The sequence below is a fragment of the Rhagoletis zephyria genome, unplaced genomic scaffold (genome assembly GCF_001687245.7).
Source record: "Rhagoletis zephyria isolate East Lansing unplaced genomic scaffold, Rhagoletis_zephyria_1.1 Rzeph_scaffold_01150, whole genome shotgun sequence".
NCBI lineage: Eukaryota > Metazoa > Arthropoda > Insecta > Diptera > Tephritidae > Rhagoletis > Rhagoletis zephyria.
Window position 1 is genome coordinate 15,965 of NW_016158234.1, and position 9,512 is coordinate 25,476.

The window sequence follows — 9,512 nt, forward strand, 5'->3', positions numbered from 1 at the left end:
ACCGCGTATCGTCATTCTGCAAATCCGCGTAACTAACATTTTTCTGTCAAAAATTGGACTTGTTCACAAAAGCTCTTGGCTAAATCCTTATCTATTCGTCCTGAAATATGCTAGCCAGAAATGCAATTGCTCTATATAAAAAGAGAACCATTTTGAAATATGAGAGATTTTACTCTCTAGCAAATAATTTATGAAACCTCACATACGCGGTTTTGCATTATCTTTATACGCGGTTTTGAATTTTGTTGATACGCGGTTTTGTACTTTATACAACGATATGTATGTACATAAGCATTTTGTAGGTATGCAATTGTAATAAAATTTTTGAATATGTCAATGTAAGGTATATATTTGCTGTTATTAAATGATCTAAATAATAAAACTGCTGGAATATTTTTAAACTTTTCTGCTTCTAAGAGCATTTAGAGCGTTTTTTTTTCATGTGTAGAAAATAAATTAACCTTTCATGTGGCAGCCCGAATAGAAGTTGTTGTTTTATTCTAGCCGCTTTGGTTTTTACAAGGTTAATAAAAAAATTAATTGTTGACATTATTTATAATTACTCCTCCCTCAACGAACTCGTAAGCAAGATGTCGAATCCCTTTACTTGTCTTCGTAATTTAAGCTTGTTACAAAATTTGTTATTTTCATCAATATTTAGAAGCATTACCTTAATAATACTTCCACGAATCGACCGACTCCGGATTCTTTTGCTTACTCTTGCGTTCAATTAAACCAGCCAAATGTTCGGAGCGCATCGACAAGGAGTCAATCTTTTCCACAAGCTGCTGATATGGACTCAGTGGTTGAGTACCCATCACCACATGACCCAGTTTTGAATCGATTTTGGCATTTAAACGCGCATTACGAATTAAATTTACAATCCAGCATTCCGCCTCATTGGCCTTCATGTTAAGCTTGTCGGCAAGCATGCTAATAGTGATGCATTGGTGAATACGACAGAAAGTTTCGAAGATCATAAGGCGGGCATCCTCGACGAATTCGTTCAAACATGCGACAATGAAAAAGTCATTTAAAATTACTGTTTGGCATTCGTGCAACTTCAGACGAGCGCCTTCGAAATCGAAATTCACGTACAGACATTCCAGGAATTCGGTAATGGGGTCACGGTAAGTATATGATTCTTGCTGGATCACCTTGATGAGGTCCTTGAGCGCATTGCGGCGTGTACGGTTAATGATGACGGCGGTAGCCAAGTAACGCATAATGTGTGGACACATTGTCTGTATAGCATTTAGGTAGAGAGGCTTATATAGGAACATGTCAATAATTAAATCGCGTCCCTTGGGATGGTTAAAGAATACCAACACAGACCAGTGGATCAACCATGTGCGTTGTTGAAGCGCCTGAATTGTTGAAAAGTTGGCATTATCAATGTAGTCGCGCAAACGTGTCAAATCTTCCAACGCTGTGTTCCAATTAAGGGTCAAAATCTCGGCAGCCAATTTTCCCCACAATACATTCAAGTAATTCTAAAAACAAAACACAGGTGCGATCTTATTAAGAGCAATTCATTTAGGCACTTATCCATAACAAACCTTATCATTTGGTGACATTACAATCAAGCAGAAATATAAGTACGAAGTTGATTCCTGGTAGTTACCACACTCGTACAAGTACTTTGCAAGCTTGTATGCACTCTCCAAATGTTCCACCTTAAAGTTATAATCCTTTTGCAGAGCATTGACGAAAGTTTTGGAATCTTTCATGCTCTCGCCATTTTTAAGAATGTCTGTTGCTTTCATAATGGGTGCTACCTCGTTTTGCAATTGCTTTAGTGTAGCCAGGACCTCAGCTTTGCGTTGGATCAATTCCTCTGGCATTTCTTGACTTAGATTCAATCGTTTGCGTGTATCCATAGTATAATCAATCATGTTGGTTTTGTTTACTGTCTCGAGGATGTACTCCAACAATGCTTGCTGATTGTAAATCTATAATTGCAGAAATATAAATAAAAAAAATTAGCATCAACCAAAAACGAAGGTGTTCCTAACCTCTTTTCCGCACAAGAATTCCAACAGCGGGAAAGTAAGATGCCGGTCTAAAAACTGACAATTAATCCTTGTTAAATCGAATTGCGCCATGTTGTATGTGTATTTTTTAAAAGCTTCGAATTAATTTTCCAATAATTTTCTTCAAATTCGCGTAAAAATTAACGTGCTGACTACGTTGCGACGTCGACTTTTGGCGAGAAAGGTGCCAAAAAGAAAAGCAGAACAACACAAAGCGACCTCTGGAGGAAAAAATTCAAAAAAATAGAGATGCCAACACCCAATTCTGATTGACTCAAAGTTTCAATCAATTTCGGTATTCATGCGCGTTTTTTAAAATTACCATTGACATAACAGAAAGGATAATTCTACTTTGTGAGGTTAATAATGTCTAAGCGCGTCCGATGGCCGACAACGCAAAAATACTGTGGGCGTAGGTGAAAATTGCGATTTTTGGCAAATTTATGAATGGCGGTTCATGCCCTATCTAAAGGGGTGGAAGGTTCCACGTCCCCTACTCCTTCCACCATCGCCCTTATAGGAAAATTTTTCCCATGTGGTAAATTAGAAACTCAAGCATCTTTTTAACTTTAAGTAGGAATGTCATAATTTAAAAAGATTCGGATTTAGCGTAGCCCACAAACTTTTACTGCGAAGTGTTCGGTACACTTTTTATAAATATTTTGTCTAATTTTAGATTGTTCACATTTCTCCGAGGCTTTTTAGACAGTTTTTCCCTAAAAACAAATAAGTTTAATTGAATTGCACCTAAAACGTGAGACATAATTTTATTACAACTTATTGGCATTTTCAAAGATCTTAATATTAACGTATTTTCGTAACCATCCCCGCAGCTATGGTGACGCCGCCCACTCGCAACATGAAACGTCCCAACTCCTTGAAGTCCGCATATCGTTCGATGCAGATTGGACGCGTTGTTTCCAATTCCACTAGAGCACACGAGTTATTTCCGAGTACCCGTGGTTTCTTTTTGATAGTCTCTCCAGTGCTTTTATGTAATTGCGCCTGCAATTTGCTCAGCACTGCCGGTTCGATGAGAGACTGATGATGTAAGAGCACCGGATAGCCAATAGTAATGGGCACGGTAACGTTGAAGACAAGAATACGCGCCTGGAAACGAGTTGTAACTGGTATGGGATTTTGCGGGTCGCAAATGATACAACCTACAGACACGGTGGACATATCTACGCCGGACAGTGTCACTGACACTTGATCACCCGCAAAAGCATTTGTTTGCGACATTTCGTCGATTTGTATTCCCTTGACTTGGGCCTGTTCGCGACTTGCACCTACCAGCACGCGATCGTTAACACTAAGCACACCAGTCTCGATGCGGCCTGATATACAAAAGCCAGAACCAGTGCCTTTATAAATATCTGACACAGACATACGAAATGGACGATCAATTGATCTCTCTGGCAATTTAAAATTATCTATAACGCTTAGTAAATGTGGTCCTTTGTACCAGGCTTTTAAAGCGGGCTCCGTTGCCGGCTTTGACAAATTTTCGCCGCTTAGACCAGAGCATGGTATAAAAGTAACGTCAGACTCTTTAAAACCAGCTTGCCTGAGAAAGACTTTTAGTTTACTAACAATTTCATCAAAACGCTCTTTAGACCAATCGACCATATCCAGCTTGTTAATGACAACTCCCAATTGGTTAACGCCTAATGAGCGTACAAGTAAAGCATGTTCACGTGTTTGACCGCCTTGTTCGAATCCTGCTTCGAATTCACCACGCGATGCGTCCACTACAAGAAGTGCGACGTCAGCTTGAGTAGCACCCGAAATCATGTTTGGTATAAAGTCTTTGTGTCCAGGAGCATCCAGAAGTGTAACTACCTTTGTAGTTGTCTCAATGCGGGAATACCCAACATCCATGGTAATGCCTTTTGAATATTTTGTGTAATTTCGCAATGGATAAAATTTATTATTGATATCTATTCATAATAAATCATACCTCTTGAGCGCTCTTCACCGGTTTCATCCAGTACCCAGGCGTACATGAAACTCTGTTTGCCCATTTTCTTAGATTCTTGCTCATGCTTGTGCATGACTCGTTGCGAGACGTAGCCGGTGTCAACCAATAAATGTCCCATCAATGTGCTTTTGCCTACCAAGTTATTAAGTGTATAATAAATCCACACGCCTCCCCGTAAATATTTTCTTAATTACCTGCATCGACATGTCCGATAACAATCATATGAAAATGCGCTTTTTGTTCACCACGTTCCTGTGAGTATAGTTTTCGTGCATCGCGTTGTGCTTGTTCTTTGGATACCTTAACCGTTATTAGACTTTTGTTGGCTTCTTCATCAACAGGCGTATTTCTTCCAGATACAGCTGGGGATGCTTGTGGATGAGGTGAACTAATTTCAAAGCCACGACGTACATCGCGCTCACTTAACGGTTGCGCTGTGACTTTTATTATTGGTGTGGCCTGTGCAAAAGATACCGTTTCGCGATCAGGTGTTTTTAGTTTTGAAGCAGTGGATGTAGATGCTTGAAGTGCGGCCTTTTTTGATGTACTGGTCTCGTTTATTGGTTTATGCCGCTTGGCTTTATTGTCACATTCGTTATTTAGTATGTCATCAAGTATTTTCGTTATATCATAGCCAAAGTTTATGGAAGTCTCTACTATTCTTCGCTCAGATATCTGATCTCCCACAACATTACGAACTTCATCAATGCAGGATGTAAGCTTTGCTTGGTCAACATCATTCAATACTGGCAGCTGAAAATTATCAGAGTCTCGACGATCCTTTCCGTATGGAACATTATTTTCACCCATCTCCTCTTCCTCCTCCTCGATATCTTTGTTATTTTTAATAAACGCAGACATACTATGTTGGCCACGAGCCCTGTCGTATAGCCACTGCTGCGCGTCCGTCGGTGAGATGCAGTTGTCATCGTCAACGGAATGGCCGTATACATCATCGTAGCCTAAAATATTAGGACAAAGGAAGAATTTATAAAATTGTACCATTTCTACAGAATATCAAAACTCACTGTCGTATTCGTCATTGTAATCCATTGCCCGCACAATTCTATGGCGCGACATTTTGGTCAATTCTTTTTATGCCACACCACAGTCTCAATTTCACAACTTATTTATGTATCGAACTGTAGAAAAAATTTTAACAAATTTGTGAAATTTTGCCACAGCATCGAAAACAAATATAAATATGAAAACCTGCAACTAATGGAAAACATGCGAAATAATTGACAGCTGACAGATTTTCCATTTCTTGTTAAAAGGGTTGCATTTATTTTTTAACCCTTGGCAGCGTTAAAGGAGGTAAACGGGTGAGATTTTTAAAAGGACGCTTTATTTATAGAAAGTGTCTGCATCTTGAAATATAGCCAGTAAGTCTGAAAGGTTTCGATGAATGTTCTTTCAGCGTTTATCAACCAATTTTGAGGTTGTTCACACTTGCCTTGTTATCAGGTTTTCTGGTTAAAAATTATTATTCTGTAGTGTCATTTTATTGTTGTAAACTGAACAAAAAATGTAACCACATAACCAGATAGACTGAAAACGAGGAAAGTGTGAACAACCTCATCAATGGTACCCGAAATATTTTTAAAATAAACCTTGCAACTCTGCAAATACATTAAACTGGCCACACACGACGAAAATCTGCGCGAGCACGCTCGCCTTGCGGTGCATGTTCGTCGTTCAGAAAATTTTGATTTTCAGTGAGCATGCTCGTCGTTTGTGGCGTGGGTTGCGAACATTGCATTGGATCAAAAACAACAACCTCATTTTGTGTTGATGTTTGTAGCGTGCAGGCAGTTCATTTATCAAAATGGTAGATTTATAATTGTATCAAGTTTATCACTTTTGATGAAGACCGCTATTGTTTTTTAAACATTTATGTTGTGCCAAGAACGATAGAATACAAGATTGCGCATTCCCGCAGAATGACATTTTTGGCAACGGGTAAACAAAGAATATGGCGAAGAACAATGAGTTGACAGTTGTGAATTTGCAGTGAGAAAACGTTTCACCAGAAACGATTCAACAATTTCTCAAGCCATCTTTGAATAGAGCAAATTAAGCTCAACGTTAACAAAAAATATACAACCACTCTTGAAATGTGTTCAAAAGAATAAGTCTTATTAATTAACTATTAAGAATTTTTGTGTTTGTAATGCAGGTGCCGAAGAAAGGATAATAAAAAAAAATGAAAAAAACTGCATTTGGTGGCTTTACCCCTACGGCTGCTGCAATTCAACACACGACACGACATTTTTGTAAAGTTTTTATTACAAATAAAACGTTTTTTACAAAAAGTTTGTTTACGTATTGCCATAAACGTCACAGTCGGCAAAACCAAAGTAGCGCTTTCGGGAATGCGCCACCTTCAGTTCATTACACCATGATGTTGTGCTATATCAAGCTAATGATATCGCTTATTGCAATTGTTTCTATACCACATATAGCCTGCAACAACTGATCGCTAGCCTAGTCACCTATTACAGCCCGTCTTCACATGCTTGAATGTCTCGCTTGCGAGACGAAGCATGCGAGATCCCGCACGTTTAGACCGCAAAAAGTTCGAAGCATACATTTTCTCGCATACCCCGCTGTCAAATGCCCGGCCAACAAACCTCTATCTGCCATCCCTAAATTGGCGCGTCAAGCGCCAAGCAACTGTCAAAAATCCTCATGCCCATACAATATGTATGAAGCATCCCACAATAAGGCTACCTGCACACTTGTCGTCCAATCATAGTTGAGTTATCGTCTCGCCCTGAAATTTTGAGCCGAGCACATGCATTTCAAAGGAGATCTGCACACTTGTCGTTATCGGCTTGTTATCGGCAAATCGTAGAAGATGCAGAAACGGATAAGTCCGGCACTGTCGTTTGCTAATCGTTGTGCACGCATTGTTTGTTTACATTTTATGGTGAAAAATTAGTGAAAAAGTTAATATTTGCATAAAAATTGCATAAAAATTAGTATTTTTTGCATAAAATCTTTGGAAATTATTAAAAAGTGGATAATTGCATCAAAATTCAATAAATGTGAGCGTTTTAGCTATAAAATATTACGAAATTGTAAAAAGTCCCTGTGTGCATGCACAAAACACATTTCAGGAAAAGACAAGAAGAGATGTTACTGCAAAATGATGTCTAGAATTGTTGCAGCAAAGTCTATATTTTAAAAATTGCAGGATTTCCATGGTATAATATAAGTATATTTTTTTCTCAAAAACATTTATGGAGTTTTCTATTAAAGAATTTTACAAAATGTCACAAAAATCGAAAAATGCGTTCGATTTATTTTCACGTTATTGGTACAAAACGGTGAGAAAATTATTATTTTTACCACAAAAAATTCTTTAACAAAAAATTCGCACATTTATGGAGTTTTCTATTTAGAAATTTTCAAAAATCGAAAAATGTTTGTAACACTTTCGATTTATTTACCCGGTTTTTGTACCAAACAGAGAAAAAGTTTGATTTTTCCCGAAAAAACTGTTGGCAAGAAAGTCCAGTACTTACGGAGTTTTCTATTTACAATTAAACAAAATATATCACAAATATCGGAAAATGTTATATAATATTTTCTATTTATTTTCACCTTATTTGTACAGATCACGGGAAAAATATATAATTTTTTCTCAAAACAATTCTTTTTACAAAAATATCCAACAGTAGCGGAGTTTTATATTTACAAATCTTCACAAAATATCACATTAATCAAAAATTGCTATATGTCACTTTCGATTTATTTTCACATTATTTGTACAAATCACGGTTAAAAATAATTTTTTTTCTAAAAATGAATTCTTTTTACAAAAAAACCGAACAGCACTGAAGATTTATATTTGAATATTTTCACAAAATGGCACAAAAAATAGAAAATCGTATATAACATTTTCGGTTTAAATACATTTGTTTGTACAATTCACAAAAAAAAAATGAAGATTTTTTAACAATTACTTTCACAAAAAAATCGACCAAGATTGACACACATGCATACATACAATCATATCGTCGTTTAAAGTACAAAACCGTGTAACTGACATTGGCTGCCAAAAATTGGATTTGCTCACACAAGCTCTTGGCCCAATCCTTATCCATTCGTCCTGAAATATACTAGCCAGAAATGCGATTGCTTTATAAAAAGATAACCATTTTGAAATATGAGTGTTGTTATGCTCTAGAAAATAAATTCTACAACTTCACATACGCGGTTTGCATTTTGTTGATACGCGGTTTTGCACTTTAAACGACGATATATATGCATAAACACAAACTACTCACCCAAGTTGAGGGTGGGGATGGCTCCCCTCTTCAATTTTTTTCCGCCCATAGCCTCGGGCTCGAAGTGGTCAGCGCATACGTATGAGTTTCGGGGTGGTAGGGGCTCCGCATCGCTGATACCCAGGTTGTCCCTCCATTTCTTCGCCTCCGCCTTGACCTGTGGAAAAGAAAAGAAACGCACGCCCTCGTTAAGGTTGCGACAATCGCGTACGCGACATTTACGTCTATTTTCCGACATTTTTCCCGTCTGATTTTAACCCGTTTAAACTTTTTCGATAAAAATGCGCTTTCGGTTTTAAGAATACATTCGCTTCTGCCGAATTCCTCGAAATTAGAAGTCCGTTGACTTCTTTCTTTTGCTTTTGACATTTTGCCGCAACTATATTAGAATTTATAATCTAATTGGCAAAGATCAATAACAAAAGAAAAATAAGCTTGCGAAATCAGACCACCTGTACAACCGTTTTTCCGCCCTCGAACTAACATTTTCCAATTGCATTACATACTCAAATCTGTTAGTTGGGCGGTTCTCACGGTCTCACTGTTAATTAGTGGTGAGTACGCGATTATTAACAGCCGTACGCCACCGAGTGGTGTGTACGCGATCTGAACCAGTTGGAACGTAAATCTGCCATTTCGATGACAATGCTGCTTCTCTGTATTTAACGTTCTCTGGAAAGAAAGAGAAAGGACAAACAAGTGAAAGAGGAAACGAGAATAAAAACGAGAGGACCTGAGAAAACGTCAAAAATTACGACGCGTTGATTTGGGGATAGTGCGCGCTGACACTCGTTGACAATGGATAACGTAGCGCTCCAATTTAGGGACGGCAGTATCTCGCTTGCGAGAGAAAAAGTAAAAAGCGAGCGAGATTTTCAAGCATGTGAAGATGGCGGATTAGAAATGGTACCAAATTCATGTCAGTGGTATTTCATTTTCAATTCCAATTCGTTTTCTGAGTTGAATTTTCGCAGCAAGGCGGACGGAGAAATTGGTTTTATCGCAAGTGAATTATTGAATTTTTGGTTTAAAATTTAAATAGTGCGAATATTTAAGCATTGATTATTAATATACAAATTGTGTGCAAGATTAAGATGTATTCAATTACGTGATTACAGAAAATATATTTTTATGTACACGCATATGGATGATGAAAATAAAAAATAAACGAGTACATAACTTGGTAAAGTGCGAAGAAATAAT

The 9,512-nt window shown here is 37.6% G+C and overlaps 2 protein-coding genes across 2 annotated transcripts; both read right to left on the bottom strand.

Moving 5' to 3' along the window:
- Nucleotides 1-462: 462 nt before the first annotated feature.
- On the bottom strand, nt 463-2,238 carry eIF3e (eukaryotic translation initiation factor 3 subunit e). Its single transcript, XM_017616099.1, has 3 exons — nt 2,016-2,238; nt 1,560-1,952; nt 463-1,493 (listed from the first exon to the last, which is right to left on the bottom strand). The coding sequence occupies exons 1-3, from the start codon at nt 2,103-2,105 to the stop codon at nt 672-674; spliced, it is 1,305 nt and encodes a 434-aa protein (XP_017471588.1). The 5' UTR covers nt 2,106-2,238; the 3' UTR covers nt 463-671.
- Nucleotides 2,239-2,769: 531 nt separating this feature from the next.
- On the bottom strand, nt 2,770-5,277 carry HBS1 (translation elongation factor EF-1alpha (GTPase) HBS1). Its single transcript, XM_017616100.1, has 4 exons — nt 5,043-5,277; nt 4,209-4,976; nt 3,994-4,146; nt 2,770-3,922 (listed from the first exon to the last, which is right to left on the bottom strand). Exons 1-4 carry the CDS (start codon nt 5,092-5,094, stop codon nt 2,838-2,840), a joined length of 2,058 nt encoding a protein of 685 aa, XP_017471589.1. The 5' UTR covers nt 5,095-5,277; the 3' UTR covers nt 2,770-2,837.
- Nucleotides 5,278-9,512: the final 4,235 nt, after the last annotated feature.

Bases quoted from the DNA above. Each gene is read 5' to 3' on its own strand.
- eIF3e (XM_017616099.1), bottom strand. From the start codon at position 2,105: ATGGCGCAATTCGATTTAACAAGGATTAATTGTCAGTTTTTAGACCGG. The intron at 1,953-2,015 runs GTTAGGAACACC...CTGCAATTATAG, and splicing joins AATTCTTGTGCGGAAAAGAG to ATTTACAATCAGCAAGCATT. The intron at 1,494-1,559 runs GTTTGTTATGGA...TTTTGTTTTTAG, and splicing joins TAATGTCACCAAATGATAAG to AATTACTTGAATGTATTGTG.
- HBS1 (XM_017616100.1), bottom strand. From the start codon at position 5,094: ATGTCGCGCCATAGAATTGTGCGGGCAATGGATTACAATGACGAATAC. The intron at 4,147-4,208 runs GTAATTAAGAAA...ATAACTTGGTAG, and splicing joins TATCGGACATGTCGATGCAG to GCAAAAGCACATTGATGGGA. The intron at 3,923-3,993 runs GTATGATTTATT...AATATTCAAAAG, and splicing joins CGGTGAAGAGCGCTCAAGAG to GCATTACCATGGATGTTGGG.